We start from the raw sequence: 25,034 nt of genomic DNA, 5'->3' as shown, positions 1-25,034 counted from the left end.
TGTCTGGTTGTATATTCATTTATGTTGGTGTTTTCTAGAGAGCCTCAGTATTGTCTTCTGGGAACCTAAGAGCACTAGGTAGGCAGGAAACAAGTAAGAAAATTGGTCATGGGGGAGTATCTTCCAGGTGGTGAGATTGGGGTCATCAGGAGAGGTATGTGTTGGTCCCGATTTACCAGATGGTTTAGGATGTGTCTCGGGTCCCTAACCTTTATAAACTAAATGCCTAAAAGACTAAACTTCTAGTGTGAAGCCTTGTTTAGAAGCTGGGCATTGTCACTCCTTTTAAAGGCAGGCATAAGCATGGTTGAATCGCTCATAGCCTGACCTCATTCCATACACTGCTTATCCTCACCCAATGCGGTCCTTCTCCCATCTAAAGATCAACTACTATTTAGAGTCCCCAGATAAACAAGCATTGTCAAAGCCATTCAGTTTTGCCTATGCTAAATCTGCTGTTGGCTTTGCCAATGTTTTAGCCATGTTGCACACCAGCATGACTTCTGTTCAGCATAGGTAAAACTTTGTTGTGTAGAGGAGAGTGGTGTAGTGTGGAGCGGTGCAGAGTGGAGTAGCATACTGTCATGGAATGCAGTGGTATAGAGTATCACGGAGTGTTGTAGATTGGCATAAAGTGTCATAGAGTGGAATGGAGTAGTGTGTCAGAGTATAGTGGGGTAGAGTAGCGTGGAGTAGAGTATCAGAGTTAATTGGCGTAGTTAGTGGAGAGGGAAGTATAGTGTCGTGGAGTGTTGTGTGGAAATGGTTTTACCAAGTGCATTGATTTGTTTTGATCGTATTAAAATATTTGTTTCCTCCACAGTTCAGAATTACAAAAAAAATTGCTTCATTTGTACTTTGAAAATTCTGATATATTTCAGTTCATTTACAGACATTTAAATTTTGTTGTGTGCTAGAAAAAAAGAACATCCTTTAGCCTTTTGTCTCACATGAGCGCCCAGCAGGATTGCCACATAAATCATCTCACTTTGAAGTCAGAGAAAGAAAAGTAAACACCAACCTCCCTCAGAAGACTGACATGTGACCTGTGTCTTTGAATGCTCAGCAAATGTGACAAGATAGGAACAAGATTTAAAAGTCTGTTTACAGCAAGCAAGTTCCTGTGGAAGAATATAAAGAGCCCTGGTAAACAGGGTATGCTCTAGTGAATTGACTAATTCAAGCAGTACAGCCTAAAACACACAGAGCAAGCAAATGGAAATCAAGCAAATGTGAGTTACAAAGCCACGGGCGGAATGCATTCCTAGGTACGTTTTCCGAGTGCCCCCAAGATGTCTTCAGCAAATCAGACAGCTGTGCTGTCTGATAGGCTTCGATCTAAAAAGGGATATTGAGGAGGCTGTTCCTTTTAATGTCTGATCCCTGAAAATCTTCTTGCTCGTCTAATAAGGAGGTCCTTTTAAATTATTTGTATTTTATTTCTGTTCTGCTGCAAGGAAAACTGCGGGTCATAATGCAATTTGTAAACACAAATAAAAAGTATTTAATGTCAACCCATCTTAATATAATACACATGTGGGCCTACTGGCGACAATCAAACATTTCACACACACACACAGATTTGGTGCAGTTTAGTTTATTGTTCATAGGTTCATCAAGGCTGACAATTGGATTATATTTTAACACACCTGTCTCTGAATAGTGGAAACAACCAGACGTTGTCTGCTGGAAGACTGGTCCATAGCAAACAATTTCCCAATTGCATCCAATAATGCAATCTGCCTCAAGCTTGCAGGAGAGGATTGATCCATGGAAAGACTCCACTCTTGTCCAGCTAGTGCTCAGGGCCTCGTATGCCGCATTCTTCTTGGTTATTCAACTAATGTCCAGGTTTTACAGCTTATACATGTCGAATAAACCGATCTAATAAAAAAATAATACTCATGGGGTAAGTCGTTCTAGAGGGATGCACTGCATAGATTACCGTTTGAGAACATGGAATTAACCACGATTAAAGTTTAGGCGCAGGCTCACTACGTTGCAGAGGAGTAGCTTCCTAACCTTCCATAACAAGTAGCTCAGTACATACCAAATATTGACTATTCAGTTCTGTACAGTGATAGGATTGTTTGGTAATTTGACCCAACAAACTCTATTAGCCAAAGTTCAGTCATTGTCCCTCAGGTGTATGTAATTACTGATGTGATGCTCACTCGATCACCAACCACAAGTGTGACTGGGCACGAAGCAAGCTTTTGTTCTCACCAAGGCTCGTTCTGGAAGCCCTGTCGTCTCCTCTCTACGGCCAACTGTCTGACACAGCAGCAAGTCCACAAGACACCTACGACAGTCTGCTTCAATGATTGTGATGGAAACCTCATCCGCTTTCGGTCTGGGGAGCTTGTATAATCGCTGTAGTGCAATGAAAGTAGAATCAGCACAGGACCTTGGGCTCTTCACTGCTCTTATCTCCACTCTTTCAAGTGTCTACTAGCAGTCCCTTGAATACATGTACAGAAATGCACTCTTCAGTAACTCAATATTATAATATTCACACGTTCAAATTTAAAAAAGCAATTGACATTTATTATGTATGAAACATGTTTTGCATCATAATTAAAAACACATTCTATTCTGATCCCTACTTTGCATTAGTCTACACAATGAGTTTTGTCAAAGAAAAAATTATCTAATTGGAAGTATGCAGAAAGAACCATAGGATAAGATTTCATTCCATACACAGTCAAGAAACGGTCAGAAAATACAATAGGATAAAACAGCCCCGTTATTAACCCGCATAACAGAGAAAACACCATAAAAAAGACACTACACTCTGTCTGTCATATGTTACACATCCAAAAACACTACTGGAATTTAACCACTTATGAGATATTTGGGCTCTTAATCTCTACAGGTGGATGTCCGTTTCACTGGATTATGTTTATCCTATGCGTCGACGCGTTTCGATGGGCTTTCTTTTATGCCACTATCTTTCTCAAGACCATTGATGGGGGTTTTCTCACTCCATGTTCAATGATTTCTGTCTCAAAAGAAAAATTTATTTTGAGTAAATCAGTTTTAGTATAAACTTTATTAATTTGCGCTCAACTACGTTCTAAATCTCACACGTCTTTGAGTAAATCAGTTTTTAGTATAAACTTTATTAATTTGCGCTCAACTACGTTCTAAATCTCACATATGTCTGGTGTGGGCTTCCTTGCTTCCCTCTGATATTTGTAACCACCTACAATATCTGGGTGCCCATAACCTTTGTATTTGTTATACCCCTATGGCTCAGGAGCTCCATTCCATGTTTATTTGTTGCTCCTTTTGGCTCTCCGTATTCTGATTTTGATCTAAATAGCTCATATATTCTAATTGTTCTCACCTTAATCAGTTCTTTATTTACTCTTTTCTTTAGTGCGGCCTGTTGTAGATCAGTAGGCACTGCTTCCTTTCATGAGATAGATTCGTCACCACTCGTATTATACCCCTTTTTTTTCCTCTCCGTGATCTGTAAAAGATGTGTTTTTGGTCATATCCATTATATATATAGCGCTTGCTGCACTCCACTAGTTGCCTCCCCTGGGAGAAAATAAATACTTCCCTACCTTTCTGTTAGTTTTTATTCTTTTACCCGCATTGTCGCCTTCATTTCAATCTATGGCCCAGGGCACGAGGGAAAAGCTATTTGAGGACCAAAGCGGATAAAGCGTCCTTCGTGTTGATAAAAGCCCCTTCTCCTAAAATGGAAGGATTAGAAAAGACTTGTTTGAGTGTACTGAAGCACTCGTCAAGACTATATAACACCCACAGTTATCCCGATGAATCTGAGCAAGAAAAGGACTACTTAACGACCCGTTTTCTGCCTCTTGTTTCTTACCTCTAGCGTACGGGCTGCTTCGTAAATGCGGGGATACTTCTTATGTTATGCTTCCGATATTCTCAAATCTTGTCACCTATTTGTTCTAAGGGAAATCTTTCCCTATAGGTTCGCGTTACCATGTGACCCTTTTTAGGCCAATAATAACGCATTTCTGCCAAGGTTCACTTTTTTACATCTTGCTATAGGTCCGCGTTACCACGTGACCCTTATAGGCCAATATTACCGCGTATCTGCCACAGTTCGCTTTTTTTCTTGTTACAGACCTACTGATACGCTTATCTCGCAGTATTACATTCTATCATATCACTCCTATTTGGTTTGTTGTATCCAAGCTTTGATGCTATTGGTTATATTTTACACATGTTCTTCTACCAACTTTTGCTTACGAGTTTTTTTATTTATTCGTCAATATGTAACTTTATGTATTCATTCCAGGATTTATTATTCTATTTTTTAAAGAATTCTTTATATAAGGCAACGTTCGGTTTCTAAAGGTTTATTAATAAATTCTTGCGTCCCATTCCTATTTAAACCTATCTTCATTTATGTCTGATATGTGCAGTGCGTGCCCTATAGTCCCTTCTCATTCAATCTTGTCAAGGCCTCTTTTGCCCGTTCCATTTCCATATAATAGCATTTTAGTATTCATAGTTGCCACACTGGCTTTATCTATGATCTGTTCCTGATTTCTCAAATTATGTTCGAGGAATTATGGTCTTATTGAATCTGGATCTTGCCATGACTGCCAACTCTCACATCATTTTTGTTTAAGGTTAACCCACCTGTTGTATCATTTCCTCTCTATACTATTTCTGGGCCACTTCTGTTACCATACCTATAGGCCAGAGGTTTCACAATCCCACCCTCTTTGATATACTAGGTGATTCTTGTTCCACCTGCTCCCATGTGATTATATCATAGCCTGCTAATTAATTACGAGTCCCCCAGGTTGCTAAAGGTTGACGAAAGTTTGCTGGATTCCATAAATTACCTAACCCATATCAATTGTTTTAGAAGCCTATCTGTGCTTTCAACAAGTCCATACCAGATCTTACTCTGTGTTATTAAAATTATCATACCTGTCTGTGCCTGAAATAAACCCGTGAGGACCTCTTGTATTTTATCTTGTAATGATACTCATCCAATCTTCCTTGGAGTTTAAGCCCCTGTCCACTGTGTTCAGGTAACACATGAACCACTGTTCACGTTGTTTCCTTCTGGTGTTCAGGTCCCCTCCTCTCCTATTAATTGTGATTTTTTTCCAATATGAACCATTGAAATTGATTGCAGTCATGTTTCAATTGTCCATAATGGTCCGTAAGTGGAGCGTTTTCTTTCTTGTTTCTAATTGCGGTCTTGTGCTCAACCAGGCGGATACGAAGTTCCCTACCTGTCTCTCCTACGTATCCTAATCCGCAGGGACAGATTAGGAGATAAATGACATTTTTGCTGCGGCAGTTGTTTAAGGATTTGGCCCATATCTGTTTATTGTTGTATGTAATACTTTTTGTTTCAATGCACTGTGTGCAGATTGAGCAAGAACCGCATTTGTAATTACCCTTTGCTTTCTCACCTGCCAGTGTAGTTTGGGTATCATATGTCTGTTTGTATGTCTTCACTAATGAATTGCGGATGGTTTTATTTCGCCTAAATGAAAACAGAAGTTTTTCCAATTTATTATTCGCTTCATGATTTAAAATTTGCCAGTTTCTGTTCACTGTTTTTTATTTTGTTGCTCATATTTGAGAATTGTGTTACAAAAACAATTCTATCCATCGATATGTCTTTTTTTATTTTTGTTGGTCTCTAGTAGACCTTGTCTATTATAAAACCTAGCCCTTTTTAACGAATGTGTTATCAGTTTTCTAGGGTATCCTCTGGCTTTTAGTTTATCAGTAAGAGCTTCCGCATGACGATAAAAATCGTCCAATGTTGTGCAATTTCGTCGTAGTCTCAGAAACTCCCCAAAGGGAATGTTATCTTTCTGGGATCGCGGATGGTTGCTATCATATGTCAGTAGAGTATTTTTGTCAGTTGGTTTTGTAAAAAGCTCCATCTGTAAGACATTATCTACATTTTTGATTTTTATGTCCAAAAATTTCACATATGAGTTGCTATAATGAGCTGTGAATTTAAGGTTTGGATCACCCAAGTTGATCCATTCCAAAAAAGATTCTAACTCATGGCTCGCACCGTTCCATATAAAAATGATATCATCTATAAAACGGTGCCACCCCTGGATGTTCTCAAAATACGGGGCCATTTCGTTGAAGATATGTTTCTGCTCAAAGTTACCAACATAGAGGCATGCCAGGCTAGGAGCACAGGTAGCCCCCATGCTGGTCCCTTTGACCTGGATATATGCGTCTTCCTTGAATAGAAAGATGTTGTTTTTAAGAACCATTTCAATGCATGACACAATAAAAATGTTATTCACCCCTGCCAGGTTTTCGTCCTCCAGGATGTCTGAGACTACCCTAATGGTGTCATTTTGGGGAATGTTTGTGTATAATGCTTCGATGTCAAGGGTGACCAATATTTGGGTCACCCTATTGAAGCTCTGCCCTTCAAATATAGAAATGGCATGGGCTGTGTCTTTAATATAAATCCTGGAATGAATACATAAAGTTACATATTGACGAATAAATAAAAAAACTCGGAAGCAAAAGTTGGTAGAAGAACATGTGTAAAATATAACCAATAGCATCAAAGCTTGGATACGAGAAACCAAAAAGGAGTGATATGATAGAATGTAATACTGCGAGATAAGCGTATCAGTAGGTCTGTAACAAGAAAAAAAGCGAACTGTGGCAGATACGCGGTAATATTGGCCTATAAGGGTCACGCGGTAACGCGGACCTATAGCAAGATGTACAAAAGTGAACCTTGGCAGAAATGTGGTATTATTGGCCTAAAAAGGGTCACATGGTAACGCGAACCTATAGGGAAAGATTTCCCTTAGAACAAATAGGTGACAAGATTTGAGAATATCGGAAGCATAACCTAAGAAGTATCCCCGCATTTACGAAGCAGCCCGTACGCTAGAGGTAAGAAACAAGAGGCAGAAAACGGGTCGTTAAATAGTCCTTTTCTTGCTCAGATTCATCGGGATAACTGTGGGTGTTATATAGTCTTGACGAGTGCTTTGGTCCTCAAATAGCTTTTCCCTCGTGCCCTGGGCCATAGATTGAAATGAAGGCGACCATGCGGGCAAAAGAATAAAAACTAACAAAGGTAGGGAAGTATTTATTTTCTCCCAGGGGAGGCAACTAGTGGAGTGCAGCAAGCGCTATATATATAATGGATATGACCAAAAACACATCTTTTACAGATCACGGAGAGGAAAAAAAAGGGGTATAGTACGAGTGGTGACGAATCTATCTCATGAAAGGAAGCAGTGCCTACTGATCTACAACAGGCCGCACTAAAGAAAAGAGTAAAAAAAGAACTGATTAAGGTGAGAACAATTAGAATATATGAGCTATTTAGATCAAAATCAGAATACTGAGAGCCAAAAGGAGCAACAAATAAACATGGAATGGAGCCCCTGAGCCATAGGGGTATAACAAATGCAAAGGTTATGGGCACCCAGATATTGTAGGTGGTTACAAATATCAGAGGGAAGCAAGGAAGCCCACACCAGACATATGTGAGATTTAGAACGTAGTTGAGCGCAAATTAATAAAGTTTATACTAAAACTGATTTACTCAAAATAAATTTTTCTTTTGAGACAGAAATCATTGAACATGGAGTGAGAAAACCCCCATCAATGGTCTTGAGAAAGATAGTGGCATAAAAGAAAGGCCATCGAAATGCGTCGAACCATAGGATAAACATAATCCAGTGAAACGGACATCCACCTGTAGAGATTAAGAGCCCAAATATCTCATAAGTGGTTCAATTCCAGTAGTGTTTTTGGATGTGTAACATATGACAGAGCGTAGTGTCTTTTTTATGGTGTTTTCTCTGTTATGTGGGTTCATAACGGGGCTGTTTTATTTTATTGTATTTTCTGACCGTTTCTTGACTGTGTATGGAATGAAATCTTATCCTATGGTTCTTTCTGCATACTTCTAATTAGATAATGTTTTCTTTGACAAAACTCATTGTGTAGACTAATGCAAAGTAGGGATCAGAATAGAATGTTTTTAATTATGATGTATAACATGTTTCATACATAATAACTGTCAATTGCTTTTTTAAATTTGAACGTGTGAATATTATAATATTGAGTTACTGAAGATTGCATTTCTGTACATGTATTCAAGGGACTGCTAGTAGACACTTGAAAGAGTACCCTATTCCCTTGAGTTTTACAAGGGATCTCTCTCTATTTACCCATACTTATCTGCACTCTTACTGTTACTCTACTCACACTGGGCCACTCCTCACCCTAGGCTTTGCAGCGGAGTTCTCCTTCACAGGTAGGTAGCCTTTTGTTAGCACGGCCCTCTCAGCAAGCAGGCAGCTCCCAGGGTCTCTGGTGGACCCACAGCTTCTACTAGTAAGGTTTCCAGAAATCAGGTGGTGTTTCCTCACCTTCAGTAGACTAGCTATCAGCGATATCAGTCTTGGTACACAGCTGCTCTTCTCCTGTGGCTGTGAATCTGTTCGAACTGGAACAAATTGGGGAAGTTGGAACCCATTTTTATAAGATCTTTTCAGATGGGTATCCACTTTCTGAGTTTAGAAATAGTTTTGTTTCAATTTTCTTTTCATAGTTATGCTTTTCTCTAAAGGGAGAGAGGTTCTTTGCACAAGGTGAGGGCTCCTCACAGTAGGTAGTGAAAATGCTGGCTCCAAACAGGATTACCTACAAAACTGGCACAATGGCTGTGAAGCAATACACAAGGCTCTCGTCAACCTTCCAGGCTAGACAACTCAGGAAAACAACGGGCCCACTCTCTCCTCAAACTTTTTTCACTAGCAACTGTTTCTGCTTACTTACCCCCCCATTTCTCTACCATTAACCACATAGCTGCCACCAGGAAGGACTAATTGTCAATCCTTTGCTGAGAAGATCCCAGAATTTCTAAAAGCAGTTCTGTCTCCATCCTTCTGTATCTAGAATTACATTCTCATCCTCGGGGATACAGTTAATACACTATTGCAACCTCCCCCTTCTTCCGTATCGCAGTTGGGTCAAATCAAAATGGATCCCACTGGTAACCGCATATATACAGACACGCCAACAGTATGGAGCCCTACTATACATTACACATTGATGTCAGTGCGGGGTCTGATCATGACACAAGAGTGAAACTTCACTTGAACTGGCCAGTCGGCATTGTGTTCGTATCCCTGAACAGCTAAAGAGGCCTGTTCAGCCATTGATAAATGGTACCTTTGCCACCTCCACTCACTTGGCCAGGGAGACAGAGTAGTCTCGTGCCCAGCTAGGGGCATGCTTTTGCCACCTCTCCATGTCCTCCGGTCCAGCCTCTGGGCTCAATGTCAATTTCTGGCATAAGCTTGCAGGGAGCTCCTTGGATTTTGTGCGGGCTAAAGTAGTTCGGATTCCAGAGTTACTTGCAGCTGGGTCTCTCATGGCAGGGATACACTCCTTTACCAAGCAGAGGGGCATTCCTGTCCTGACAAGTGCCATGTTTGCATGTATGGTCTACAGCCTTTTCCTGATTCACAAATAGTACAGTGGCAGGGGGCATAAACAACATAAAATTGTTGACGGTATCTGTAGATACTTGAACGTTTTTCACATCTAGGTTCCCCTTTATTGGTCTGTGGTGTCCCTCGAAGTCTTTCGCCTGTTATTCACAGCTTCCAATCTCCAACTCAGTAATTCCCACTGAAGAGGCGGACATGTGACTATCCACATCAAAAATCTACATAAGGCTTTGCATAGCCAGTCCTAGTCAGAAGGGTGCTCCGGCTGAGCGAATATCATTCAGTGACATACTGCACATTTAGCTTTTTTAGTTAACGTTTTTAATGGCACTACATAAATCATACCACACTTCTGCCCTTTCTAAGCACTGTGACGAGTACTTGTTACTATAAACCAGTGATATGATACTTGATTTACTTAGCCAGCGTGGAGGTCTGCTCTGACCTTGCCAGGGGATTTGACATGTGACGTACAGATCACAGTAGAAGTCAACTGTGTGTGTTGAGCTCACTGAAGCATATTGCCAGCGAGATACAACTCAATAAACAACAATTTTCATTGTATTGTAATTGCATTTTTATACAGGGTTTTATACCCAAATGTGGAATGGCTACTCCATGGGAAGTGCTGTGTTGCGCTTGTGATAAGCGTATGTGGAATGCATTTTTAGGGTGTTGTACTTGCGATAAACCTGTGTGAAATGTGTTTTATGGCTTGCTTGGGTGCCCGTGTAGTGCTCTTTACGTAGAGCTTAGCGGTGTGATGGAGAAAAGGTAAACACAAGGTAGACCGCACTCAGGTGATATTAGCTAGCTGTTGTAAATATATGAGGATGTTATTTACATAAGTGGCTGATTAGTGAGGATGGTTGTCTTTTGCATAGATTGTTTTCTCTGGAAGCGCGATGCCTCTGAAGTTGTTTTTCTGCTAAAGGGATGATCTCACAATAGAAGAGGTATTTGTGCAGACCTGTGACGTACATCTGTATGTGTACCATGGGGTTGCTCAGTGTTGACACTTCTCACATCGTCATAATTTTTTGCAAGGTGGCCTTGCATTCACTGCCTTTGTGTGACTTCTACATTGTGTCCTCTCTACCACTTGAAAACATGATCATGCCTTTTCGCCGATCCCATGTGTTTACATGTGGCCTCAGGTGCATCTCTTATACCTCTTTTTTCTCCTAATTCCGCCATCAAACACTTGCCGTCAAATATGCAAGGAATGCAGTTATAATAGTAAACTAGCCAGTTGTACAATATGTTGAAAGTGAGTTGGCTGAATATAGGAATTAAATGTCAAACATTTTGTAGAACGAGATTTAAGGTCAAGATTTTGACTGTGTTTTTTTCCGGTGTTTTTGTGATGTGTTTACATGGAACTGCAGAAGTAGTCTGTGATTGCAGTTATACAAGTTTTATCTGTTCACCTCTTATTTTATAACTTTTTTTTTTAATATAACCCCAAACGTTTCCTTCCCTGCCCCTAGCCCCCCCAAGCCCACCTCCTTTCTGGCCGATAAAGAAAACCGCAAATAAAAAGAAAAAACACAGTGCCATTGCCCCTTTCTCTATTATTCATTCTCTCGTTCGCTTTCCTTTGTTGGTTCTCAAGATTTCTCACTTACATTCCAAGTGTCCAGTTGTGTTCTGAAGTTTGCCCTCTACTTTGGTAGAGTGTCTAGAATAGCTGTAGAGCATTCACTTGAGGCGGGTACATCAGTGAAGGTATTTCCCCTGGCGGATATCTCAGCGGGGGATCCCAAGTTGCTTCAAGATCAGTACTATAATCTTTTGGACCCCATGCCAGTTTCTCCATTGCCATAATATCCTATAAGTGCAAGTACCAGTGTGATGTCAGGGGATCTTCCTTTTTCTCCTCCATTTCCTCCATGCACGTCATTCAGCCATGCACTCCTTAGTTTGAGATAGCCCTCTCTGCTGCCCTCTGGCTGTGTTCTGAGTTGTGGTTAACCGGATATGGGTGGGGTGTTTCACTGCACCGCTGCTGCAGGCCTTTCATGTCTCTGATGAATCCTCTCCTATCACCCTCCACCTTTCCTTCACTTGTTCTGAAACACTCCTTTGAGTAGGCACTCCTGTGGTATGTGACTTGTGGTAAGGTTTGGGTGCCAGAAATCATCCTTGGAACATACTGTTCCATAGGTAAATCAATAAGTGTAGAATCTGCATGCAATTTCTTTTGCATTTTGCAGCAACAATTAGCAATAAAACACAAGCAGCACGAGCAACATTCGCTCCCATTCTTGCCTTTCGCATTATTCCCCTGAGCTCCCAGTAAAGTTTTGCCACGAACAATGCATATTTACGCAATGGGGTGTAATTTCAGGAATTGTGAGTAACGAGCCTTGCGTCTGACCCTATTTGTTTTGCTGTTTCATTATTTTTTAGGTGTGCTATAGCGGAAAGGAAACACTTTGTATGATAAATTATTTGTATGCATATACCAGTTTATTAGAGAGTACTATTTTATCATTTGTACTTTAAAATGTGAATATCTTTTTATTATGTCTTTTATCGCTAGATTTGATTTGTTAGAAGACATTTTTATGACTGTATTTAACCATGTTTACTTCATGATAATCAAATTTGAAATCGAATAAAGCTGATTTGAATTGGAGTATCAATTGTAACTCGAAATTACATGAATTACCAAGGCGCAATTTAGAATTTGCCTGGTTCTAATTATGTCTATAACAGATAACTTGTGTTTTTATCAGTATTTATTCCTAATGCGTTAGTTTCTTAATGAGTATTTAGGACATTCATTTTCTTCTGCTTATCTGTTAGAGTTCGGTCCAATAAGGCTAAGTCATCAGGAAGAGAAGAAAAACAATATGACAACTCCCAGTTTTAGAGGAAAAAGAAAGGAAAGCTGCAAATGTAGCAGAATTATCACCCAAAAATATGCAAAATAAATTTTGGAGCCAATTAACCGCCTTGCATTATGCCATTTCCTTTTGGCATTTTATTAATTAGTCTACCATTTACCAGTGCCTCTAATCTGGCACAGTTACAGGTAGATAGCAGTTGTATAATCGACAGGAGCCCTTCCATCTTTTTCACTCAGACCTAATTGGTAGTGGTCCATGGAGTTGAAAGAGGATTTCTACTCAACAATACAAAATAAAGATCTTTGGCACCTGTTGATCGCAAAGCATTGATCCCTTGTAGACTGTCCATTTTCTGTGCCTGCTTATTTGAAAGATAATGGGTATTCTTCAATGCACCAACTCTTTAATCGCTTTGAAACAAATTTTTAAAAAAAGAAACTTCAGGGCCATATCCATTGGGGCAAATGAATTGCTAACATTTAGGATTTTCTGTGTGGCCCTTTTTAAAAAGGGGCTCATTTATGGACCCCTTTCAGGATTGTAAAATTGTAGCATTCAGAATAATCCAATCCTAAGTATGACATCATCATGAACAGTAATAGTCTCAATCTACTCTGGAGGCTGAGGGCCCCCACACATTACTTGATGACAATCTGACCAAGGAGCGAGAGATCACACTCCAACCATTGGGACATTGACTGCATCCCCATGTTTATCTCATGCCAAAATATGAGAGTCCCCCGCCTGAAGGATGTTGAGCATTTCTTGCCAGGTCTTATGCTAAAACTCTCCCTCGATTGTTTTACAATCAGTTAATAATAATCTTTTTCCTCAAAGGTTCTGAAATTCAGCAATTTGTTTTCCTAATATAAGCCACTTTAGTACTCTTTGGAATACTATACTTTCTTCGTCTTTTTAATAATATACATTCTCCCCCTTTTCAAGTTTTAATACTATGCTTTGTTCCTCTTTTCAATACTATACATTTTTTATCAAACCAAGGGTTACAATCATTGGCAAAGCTGAGGGCCCCCACACATTAATAGAAGGTAATCTGGCCAAGGAGCTGATAGGTACATTTCCTTCACTATTCAGTTCTTTCTTTAACATCCAGCTACTTGTGCAGTTAGATGTTTGTACCTAATGAAAGGGCTGATAACCCCACCATCTGTATCTTATGAATCGCATTGTGTATTAAGGCGGTTTTACCGAGACTTTCTTTGTATCGTGTTGAGTCGCTTTGGACATTTGACCTCTAAGTATAGACCTTATTTAACATTGAGCACCCCACTAACCATAGAATGAGCCAGAGGTGATCATTTTCACCATGTTTACACAAATAAAATCTTCTGCAAAAAGATTCTTGTTGAATCCCCACAATGATGTGGAATTGAAAACATTGCTCCATTGAGTGGGCGGGTATAGCGGCTTCCAAACCTTCTCCTGGCAATGTAAGTATCAGCACCCTGCGATAGTACCGTGTGGCATATTCCAAGGGCTGGGCACTTCTGACCATCATTGTGTGCATACTATGTTTTTTAAGACTTATTTTGTGACGGCCAGGCTAAGCATTGTCTCTCTATCTCCCTCACCCTTGTAGGTGCTCCGAGTGCTGCGATGCCCTAACAAGTTTGTACTATGAAAAGGACAGTAAGCTGTATTGCCACAAAGATTACTGGGAAAAGTTTGGTGAGCTGTGCCACGGCTGCTCTCTGCTGATGACCGGCCCAGTGATGGTGAGCACTGCTAAATGGATGCTTTTGTGTCTAGTTTGCTCCTAGCCTCTTGCACTTCTTTAGCACTGTGAAAGCCAGGTGTTGCGGTTCCACAATTCACTGTCATCTGCTTGGCACGAATGATAGACTAAGTTGGGCCGTTAGAATTCATACTTGCTATTTGCTATTCTACACTCTTCTTTGACTGATGCATGGGCCCTGTAAGCTAACTCAAGCGATGTCCGAATCTTCGCAACTTTGGATCAGTTCTGTTGGTCTCTGCAAAGGCGCATGCTTTGACTCGTAAATGTGAAGCATGAAGACATCTTTAGGTAGGAGTTCAACAACAAAGTGCAGCCTCTTCAGCAAAAGCTGCAAGACCCCAATGTCGGTCCATATCCTATTGCCAGTGGAACAGTCAGGGCAGTAGGCAATATGAAATGAAGTTTGTTTGAACCAATACACCATGTAATGCAGTTTACTTTGCAAATGCACAGTGGCACTTAGCAACCTATTTGCAAAGTGGCATCTGTTCATCACTGACCGGGTCAACTGCACAGATTATGACTGCCATCGAGGACCACAGTGGGAAGAAGAGCACCATATGATGCGCATTACAGTAGTGAGTTGCAGTTCTGGCACATGGTGGATGCAAATGTAGTGATGGGTCTGTTACAAAACACTATCTCAGCATTAGTAACTGTTTGCAGGGAGTTGCAGAATAATTCCTGTCTTGTGGATATTAATGAGTCGGAGTTGTGCGACTCCTTGAACAGCCTCTTTGTTTTGTGCTTCAAAGCAGCACACAAACACCTACCTGGTCATGCTGCAAGCCAGAATCTGTGCAAGCAGAGAGCTTGGACCCAGTGCTTTGTGCATCTAACCCAACATTTATTTTTCTGAAAAATTAGATTTTATTCTTTAATTTCTTCTAAAATGCAACCATTCAGTCAATGTTGAGCCTGATAAACACATATATGTGACCCATGCTAGTTGTATTCATCATGCAAACTGGGACAGGGATCTCTTCTCATCTTTGAGGTTTTCTGTATTGTATTGCAACATTTATATAGCACTTACTATTCCTATGTGGGACGCTGAAGCGCTTGCCCACATGGGGAGCACGCTCCCATGTGGGGTCTGTTTTAAAGGGTGTTGCTTTTAGTTTTGATCCTGTGTGGGAAGTGTCTCAATGTTGTGCGGAAGGACCACCGAAGTGCGGTTATTTTGTTATGGGGCGTAGTGCTTAGCAATGTGATAAATGAAGGATTATGAGAGACTGCATATGTTTTATGGTTTTCAGTAAGCTGGCAGCTTTAAGCAGCTCTGCTGGTCTCTTTGTTTCTTATGTTAATAAACCACTTAGCTGATTACTGCACTGGGTTGTTCTGGTCTCCAATTAGATGCCTAATTGTAATCGAAAATTGTAATTAGTTTTCACTGAATAAGCGTTACCAATTAGCTACTTCAAAACTACCATATCGGTTATGTTTATGAGTCTTAACACTTTATTTATTAGAAACCTCTATTATTACTCACATTGCTGCTTTTGCCAACCACTTGGAACTTTTGTTTTTTGGCAGGCTCAAAGTGTTTTTTAACCTCCTATTTAAATGGAGACAAATGTGTTGGCTGTTGATCCTCCACATGCACATTCTTAGCATGTGCCTTTCCTCACTCACTCTGGTCCATGCCAGGAGTAATCACTTGTTAGGTTTATCTCTGTGCATGGTGGATTAGAACCACCTGTCTGTAGCCAGATGCTAAAAAGAAGCCTAAGCCTTAGCTGTCTGTTGACTGTGCTATTGAAATCTTTGCTTATTAAGGCATGACATTTCATTTATGGAGAAATTTTCTTGTGGGTGAAGCAACAACAGTCATGTTATACTTCATAAATTTGCATCCATGAAGCAGTGATGTCACCCTGTATGTACTGGGTGTATTACAGGCCCACCAGATATGCTTGTTTCCCTTACTTTGGGGGCCAGTGTCTCTATTTATTCTGTTTAATGTAGGGTTGCATTTATTGCCATGCACAGGGCAGTTGACTAAATGAATCTTCTGAGGCAGTAAGATGCTAGAGCCTTGACGGAGAGAACCATACACTTCAGCAAACCGGCATGCAGTTCATGGGAGATTGAAGACTGTGTGAGACATATCACTTGTCATCAGTATGTTTTGTTAAGAGAGTGTTGGTGTAGCTGTGTGCCAGGAATATGGTTAATACTGAATAGTGGAGTTCCACTGTCATAGGGCCAGTCCTTTTGAAAACTCTAGAAAGTCTCTTTCTATTCTTAGATAATTCTAGATGGTATTCCAGAGAACGTAGCCATCCACATATGTAGCTGGGTGGATGATGAGCCCAATTTGAGTAAGTGGCTTCAGGTGTCTGGAATGTTAATAATGCTGAAATATGTTGGAGAGATGCTACTGCTTGACCATGAAGTGCCCCGTGGGTGAGGGATAAGGGTTGAACTACATACCTTGGTGGGAAGGCAGTGAAGGGGTTTCAGAGTAGCAACAAAGGTGTGCTGAGCTGCATGGTTCGGTACTCTTTAGAGCTGAGATCCGTTTTTAGGAGTCCAGTGTAAAAGGAAATTTCATAATTCAGCTTGAAAATCAATATGCAGTGCATCAAGGTAATTTAGTAACAGTAACATGGAAGTTGCAGTGCCATATATATGTGACCAAGATGAATGGAAGACTTCTTTTTGATGGCATTGACTTGGGAAGTGAAGAAGAGCTGAATTTAGAGCAGTATGCCCACAGTAAGCATCATGTTCTCTGGTGCCTTTGGAAGGCTTAGAGAGGCAGTTCAGTTGGACAGAAGGTGAAGGGCCTACAGGATTCCAGAGCGGTACCTTTCATGTGACCATTTCAACATAAGCCAATTTAGCACCATCTAATGCTGGACTTTCTTCAGGCAGTTTGCCTGTTTATGTATCTTTTACTGCTTGATGTATTTCTAAGCGCGATCCACATAAAAATAACAGCTATCTGGAAAAATTATCAGAGATGCCGTACATGGGTGTGAGCTTCAGGGAGAGGGCTGAACCCATGGGAACTCTGCAGTCTATAGGAGTGGTTTTAGCAAAAAGGAACCAATATTGCTCATTTGGCACACTGTTAGATGAGCAATGAAAAGCATGTCAGTGCAGTCCCAGTACGTCCAGCAAATGAGGCAAGTAATTTTGATCAGCACGTTATATTTTACGGTGTGGAACACTGCTTAGCAGTCCAGTGGGATCAGCATGCCATGGTGGCCTTCATCTCAAGGCGAGATGTATGCATATATGTCAGAACCCCCCTGTGGGTGACTGGCATTTAAGGAAAAGACACGTAGCCTCCCTCTTCTGCGATGAATTATTGCCTTATTGCATCTGAATTAACTCCCAGTCTCTCTCCAGTTGGAGGCAAGATTTCAACATAGTATTAACCTCACAGACACACACTGCCCTTGCAGGCTGAGTGTCTGGGTACAGAACAAAACCGAGTCGACATGGCACACATCCCTGTGTGCCATGCCCACAACACACACGGCCCTGGCATAAATCAGCCACCCCTCTAGCTGGGTGCCCTATGCCAGTGGTGTGGGTACAGGTGCGTGAGCCCTGTGCCCCTACAGTATCCAGGTCCTTCCTTGGCACTGTAAGTGCAGTGCTGCCATTAAGAGTATATGGTGCTGGGAGGTCGTCAACACGAACTCCACAGCACCATGATGGCAACACTGTAGACTGAGAAGTTTGGTATCAAACTTCTCAGCACATTAAACCCGCACTGATGCCAGTATGGGATTTTATGTACAAAGCACGACAAAGGGCATCTTAGAGATGCCCCCTGAACATAACCTACAATTCACGTCTTGTCTGAGGGGCTGCCTAGGCTGATACACAGCAGACATGTTGCTGGACCCCTGGGTAGTGTGCCAGCCTCTGCCAACCCCACCCCTCAGGTGGGGGAGGCGAGGTGAAGCACATCTCCAGGCTCTCGCCATCTTGAAGATGGGAAGCCCTGCCCAATCAGGACTAGGCTACTGCCCCCCTCCCACAGAAGAGTGGCAGGATAGGGGGTGTACCCACCCCAGGGCAGGGACCCATAGGTCCCAGCCCTTTACCTACCTGTAACGCCCCTAAATTTAGTATTTAGGGGCATCCTGAACCTTCCTTCCTCAGATCCAGATTCCGAAACAGCAAAGATCAAGAAGCAAGAAGCCCTGCCATGCAGCTGCTAACAAGAGGAAGACACCAACTGCTTTGGCCCTAGCCCTACCGGCCTGTCGACCCTCGAACCTGCTCCTGCTAAATCCCGGCATCTCCCGTGGCCAGCAACCTCACAAATCCCGGAGGACCTGGCTACCTTGTGACTCTAAATACCAAACAAAGAAAACTGTGAGTCTGAAAAAATCAAGTGACCTTGAAAGTGCTACACTACAAGTACTGCAACCAGTCTTAATGTTAACACAAAAATATCACACCGGATATGTATATGCATTAAAAGTCTATGTATGCATAAAAGATTCCCATCACCTTCGATGAAGACATGCTTCAGTCCATCCTGAGTACTAATCCTAGTATTCTGGATAGTTTACCAACAGTCACCAGTAACACATGTAGGCGAGGCACACAGAACCAATATGAACAACAGAACCCTTGGTGGCCCCCTTCTCCATGGGGCTATCAACCATTGCCCTTTGCACAATCTATGCCCCCCTTCCTGTGTCAAACACCATTCTTCGGCCAGCAACCTTTTTTAGGACAGGGCCGAGGACGAAACCGAGGCAGAAGAAGAGGAGAGGCACAACCACATGTACACTGGCAATCAGACCAACCTCCACAGAACATCCGCAACAGGAAGGGTATGCCACCAGCAGGGCAGAGTACAGCTACGACGACTTAGTTGTGAATCTGAGTCAGAGGACACTTACTACAGCAGAACTTAACGTTCTTAATAGGGGTCTAGGATTTGTACCTACTAATATAGGTGATCCCTTCCAGCTGAGACAAGAAATTGAATTTTTTTTTAGAAAAATACGTCTGCATTTTTTCTTTAAAAATAAAGACCCAATGGTCGCAGATACATCTGACCCTCTGTATTTTTCAAACGCTGGTTTAAGACCACCTTCCAACTTCAATCCTCCTGCTCATCTCACACCAGACCAGGTGAAAGTCTTTGAGCAAGCAGTTATACATGACATCACTCTACTCGATAATAAGAGTGATCGAGTATATCAGAATTTATCCAGCATTGAGAAACAGGCTTTGAAAACACTCCAGAATGACGATAGTATCACTATCAAGCCCGCCGATAAAGGCGGTGCTATAGTCATCCTGGACACTGTCACCTATCGAGATGAGTGCCTAAGACAACTAAATGACACCAAATCATACCGGGCTCTTGCAGAGGATCCTACAACAAGATTATCTATCGAGATTCACGATCTTGTCAATGAAGCTAGAGAGTCATGCTGGATTACTTCGGAAGAATCTGAGTTTCTCATCACCAAATTTCCGATTATGCCGTATTTTTACATACTGCCAAAAATACACAAAATAACAAGACCACCACCCGGACGTCCTATCATATCAGGCATTGGTTCACTTCTGGAACCCTTATCCACCTTTGTCCATTTCTTCCTAAGACCTATGGTCAGAGAAATGCCCACTTTCCTTCAAGACACCAAGGATGTCTTACGACTATTACCACAGATTGCTTTCAACATCGAGACTGACCTCCTGGTCAGTTTCGATGTTGAATCACTGTACACTTGCATTCCTCAAGAAGAGACCCTTGAAGCCATCAGGGGTCTCCTGGACAATAGAGACCGTGATACCATAACACCTACACACTTTATCATGGAATGTGCCAGACTGGCGATGACGGAGAATTTCTTCAGATTTGAAGAAACCATCTTTCTCCAAGTCTCCGGTACATCAATGGGGAGCATTTTCGCACCCAGTCTGGCCAATCTCTATGTTCATTGTTTCGAACAGTATATTGTGCTCACTGACCAGAATCCTTTTCGAGGGCAGATTGCCTGCTGGAAGAGATACATAGACGATATCTTGGTGGTCTGGCATGGCACCGTGGCCACCCTTCTGGATTTTCACTCTTGGTTGAATTCTCAAAACAATTTTTTGAAATTTACCGTCACGCATGACAAGGCCAGACTTCCATTTTTAGATATCATGATCTACCCCACATCGGGCACTTTGGGTAGTGAATTGTACAAAAAACCTCAGACGAAGAATTCTCTTCTGAGCTTTCACAGTCATCACCCTAAATCTCTCCGACAAACTCTGCCAGTAGGACAGTTCCTGCGTATTCGCAGGAATTGCTCTACGAAAGATAGCTTTCTATCTCAAGCTGATGAACTCTCCAAACAACTGAAAGCCAGACAATACCCGACCTACTTGGTAAAACAAGCCTACAAACGGGCGACCAACAATAACAGAGACGCCCTTCTTGAACCTCCGGGTCCTAAGGTACCACTGACAAGAATGACTTTAGTCACCACCTTCAGTACACTATCCAACAATGTACAGAAGTCAGTACGTAAACATAGGCACATTCTTAATGTTGGAAATGACAATATTCCACTGCCCTTGTTTTCCTTCAAACGAGGAGCCAGTTTGCGTGACAACCTCATTCATACAAGACCTAAAGTAAAACCAGGTATGAAAGCATTAACATTATGGGATTTGCCACCCATACAGGGCCACTATCCGTGTGGCTCTTGTTCATCATGCCCTCAGACTCAACAAACCAAATCGGTTGATTTAGGGTTAGACAAACCTTGGATCTTACGTAAACACACGAATTGCAACTCAGAAAAAGTGATTTATCAAATAACATGCCCTTGTTCACTCCGATACGTAGGGATGACAACACGCAAGATCAAAAACCGTATCGGTGAACATAAGAGTACCATAAGACGCAATAAACAAGCCACCAGATTAACCAGTCATTTTCTTGCTCTGAATCACAAACCTGAGGATTTGAGATGGCTCATCTTGGAACAACCTTTCATTCCACCGCACATTACTGACATAAAGAAATTTCTTTTCCTCCGAGAGCAGAAATGGGTGTTCAAACTTAAGAGCGATGTCCAGGGACTAAATGACCAGATACCGTGGACATAGCTGTGATAAACTGGTAGAAAGTTATATAACATTCTCAAGTGGATGGCGATCCACAAAACTTGTAATTTGCTCTTTATTTGCAATTCTCGCGATCACAATCGTTTTCGATACCGTGAGTCTATTATTTAAATATTCTCTAGTAATCGCTAATTGTTTTCGGGCCATAAATGATATGAATACATGTCTTTCATTGCTATGCCATCAACACTCTTCTGGCCTAATCGCGATTTTGCATATGACTTTCAACAACCTGATTGGTTATCTGCACTCTGTATAGAAAGACTACATTTCCCATGTTAGCTCAGGCTACACGTGACGACGTCTCATCACTCTGCGCCGAACGTCGAACCAACACTATGGGTTCCCGTTTTATAAATGGCCAACATGACCATGGTCGAGTACCTCCCCTTCTGGCTCGGCAGCCGTTCGAGGTACCGACGGATAGGTAAGAACTGATGCGCATACCTTTCTTGTTCCTACTTTGCAAACAACGGACTTCTGTCTTTAATGAGACACTGTTTTTGCTCGACTATTGGGGTTCCAGTATCTGCTATCTTCAACCGACTAAGAGCAGATATAGTCATCTCTACGTTTAATTAAGTTTTTGAAAAAGGCTACTTGTTTGGCATTAATCGATCTCCATGGCATACCCTTGTTGATTATATTAGTCACCACGTATGTAGTCCAGCATGTCATAACACCTAGCCTAATGTGGTGTTTTCTTGTTTTGTGGAAACGAGATATGGCACTGTTCATATGAGTAATTATGCTCAAACACGACAAGCCCTTACTACTACAGATACTTTTGAAGTGCAGTCTAATAGTATTTGACGCCATTGTCCTCGAATAGCCATCATTGAGGCGTAGGTATCACTTACTACAAGACTTGACACGTCTACACAGAGGCATAGTTTTCTCGGCAGCTAGACTCCCGTGTTTTCCTCACCTGCCTTGGTTTTAAAGAAATGCGTGCTTATATATTAAAGTATTATTTGACTCACAGCATTAGATTATACAATACCTTTTATCTATTTCCTAGAGCGGTGCCTCCTCAGCCTGAGCAGTTGCCAGGTGAGGCGAGGTGCATACCCAGAATTTTTCGGGTAAGTGATAAATAACTAGCATCTCAATCATTTGATGTGGTGATTATACTAACAAGTATTTTGCATAATTGAATAACCTTTCTTATGCGTCTTGTGACTTAATTATGTCGCTGCACTCTTGTCGTTTATCTCTCACGTTGTTTGTTTCCACTTCTACAGGTAATTTCTCCTATACCTATCACAGGTTCAGGTTGTATGATTTACCTGTTTTTCACTTATAAAATTGCAGTAGCTTGTTATGGTCCTGACGAAAGCTGGGGTATAATCTATCCATAAGCTGAAACATGTAGACCAGGTTTTCAACACAGTTATTTGTTTAAACTGTTATAGCACTGTTTTAATTTGGCATCAAGGTAGCACTCAAATAAAATTTCTTTGTGCCTTGTTAACCAATTTTATTCATCAGTGATTTTACGAGGTATAGGCGTCCCCCACATATTTGGTGGTCTACCGAAGATCACTTCATACGGGGATAGCCCTGTTCGAGAATGTGCTACCATTCTCATGTAAAAGAGCGCAACTGGTAAGGCTACTATCCAATCGACACCTTTTTCTCTACATATTTTGGACAATCTAATTTTCAGAGTTTGATTATGGCGTTCCACGAGACCTGCTGCCTCGGGATGTCGGACACAGTGGAATTTCCATTGGTAACCTAACAGAAGTGAAACGTGTTTCATTAGTTCGGATGAGAATGGCTGGCCGTTATCTGAGTACCCGACACGTGGCAAACCGTACCGTGGGAAGAATTCTCGAACTAGCTGTTTGGCAGTAGTCGGGGCAGTGTAATCTGAAACCGGGTAGGCTTCTGTCCAACGGGAAAGAGCACAGACAACTACGAGAACATATTTGAATCCTCGACATCGTTCCATCTGGATATAATCCATCTGGAGGACTTCAAAAGCATGATCGGGAGGTTGAAATCCACCCTGCTCTACGGGGATGCTTTTACCTGGATTAAACTGACAACATATCATACAGGTACGTACTTTCTGTTTGGCTGCTGCTCGCAGATGTTTGTTGAACCAAATGTGTTGAATGCTGTCTAGCATAGCCTTTTCTCCTAGGTGCGCTGGACTATGTATTGTGTTAATGATGACTTGAACCATGGAGTCGGGAAGAAACCATATAGATTTTTCCTTCGTCATCCATCCTTGATCCGTTTGGATCCCTCCTAATTCAGTCCATTTCTTTATTTCTTCTGGTGTAGCATGTGTCTGTATGTCAATTACATCAAGGGCGGGATCCTTAACTGTCATGCAATGTGTTGGTGTCAGAACTATTGTCTTTGTCGTGTCAGTTGTGTGAGTCTGGTTCTGAGCAGTCTGTTTAGCTGTTCTGTCAGCTAGGTCGTTACCCTGAGAAATGATATCGGTAACTTTTGTATGGGCTTTGCATTTCATAATCGATATTGCAGTAGGTAGATGAATCGCGTCTAATAGAGCTTGAATGAGGGGTCCGTGTTGGATGTGGGCACCGTGAGAAGTTAAATAACCTCTCTCTCGCCACAGTACGCCGAAGTCATGGACGACTCCGAATGCATAACGTGAATCTGTGTATATGTTGACTTTCTTATTTGTGGCTTGAATACAGGCTTGTGTCAGAGCGATGAGCTCTGCTGCTTGAGCTGACAAAGTGTTAATACAATTTGTTTCAATGACTTCAGTGTCTGTTGTGACTGCGTAAGCGGCTACTAACTCTCCTGTACTTGTTCTCCTACATGAACCATCTACATATAATGTCAGGTCTGGATCTGATAAAGGGATGTCTGTCAAGTCTTGTCTGGGTTTCGTCGTGATAGTAATGACTTCAATACAATCATGTGCTAATGGATCTGTTCCATTTACGGGCAAAAGTGTGGCAGGATTTAATGTATTACAACGTCTGATTTCTATGTGTGGCTGAAACAATGTTAATTCATAACCGGTGAGTCTTGCTATAGTCAAGTGTTGTGTTTGTGTGCGGTTCAAGAGAACCTCTACTGCGTGTGGTACTTGTACTGTCAATTGATGTCCTAACACTATGGCATCGCTTTGTCTGATTGCTAAAGCTGTTGCTGCCACTGATTTCAGGCACGCAGGAAGAGCCTGAGCTACTGGGTCTAATGTACTAGAGAAATAAGCACATGGTTTGTGTGATCCTGCTTGTTCCTGAGTGAGTACTGACAAGGCAGTACCTTCGCGTTCTGTAACAAAGAGTGTAAACTGTTTACTGTAACATGGTGTTGCTAAAACAGGTGCTTGGCATAAAGCTTTCTTTAAGCTTTCAAAGGCATGTGTATGTTCTTGAGTCCAAGGGAGGACAGTCGATGTGGCTGCCTCCTGTGTTGTCAACTGGATGAGTGGTTTTGCTAGAAATGCATATTGAGGGATCCACTGCCTACAGTATGAAGTGAGACCTATAAAAGCCCGCACCTCCTTTTGTGTCTTGGGTGGTAGCATGTTAGCAATTAACTGGATGCGATCGGGTGTAAGCTGTCTTCCCTCCTTGGACAGCGAGTGCCCAAGGTAAACAACTCGCTGGACACAGAATTGCAGCTTAGGAGGGGACACCTTGTGCCCCCTGTCGGCCAGAAATTTTAAAACCGTCAGTGACGCTGTTTCACATTCAGGTTCGCTTCGGGCGGTAATCAGCAGATCATCGACATATTGGAGCAAGGCAGTGTTAACTGGCATGTGGATACTGTCAAGTTCTCGTTTCAGTGCTTGGCTATAGATGCTGGGGCTTTCTGTGAATCCTTGAGGAGCGC

At 41.8% G+C, this 25,034-nt stretch overlaps 1 protein-coding gene across 2 annotated transcripts in view; it reads left to right on the top strand.

Moving 5' to 3' along the window:
- LIMK2 (LIM domain kinase 2) overlaps window positions 1–25,034 on the top strand; it is a 355,925-nt gene that overhangs the window by 129,245 nt on the left and 201,646 nt on the right. For both annotated transcript variants that reach the window (XM_085635885.1, XM_085635886.1), the window contains one exon: window positions 13,929–14,064. In XM_085635885.1, coding sequence (XP_085492011.1) covers window positions 13,929–14,064 — 136 coding nt within the window. The remainder of the gene's footprint in view (window positions 1–13,928; window positions 14,065–25,034) is intronic.

Source organism: Triturus cristatus, chromosome 11 (genome assembly GCF_964204655.1).
Source record: "Triturus cristatus chromosome 11, aTriCri1.1, whole genome shotgun sequence".
Taxonomy (NCBI): Eukaryota; Metazoa; Chordata; class Amphibia; order Caudata; family Salamandridae; genus Triturus; species Triturus cristatus.
Note: the sequence above shows the minus strand (reverse complement) of the source record. Positions and strands in the feature narration are given on the sequence as shown.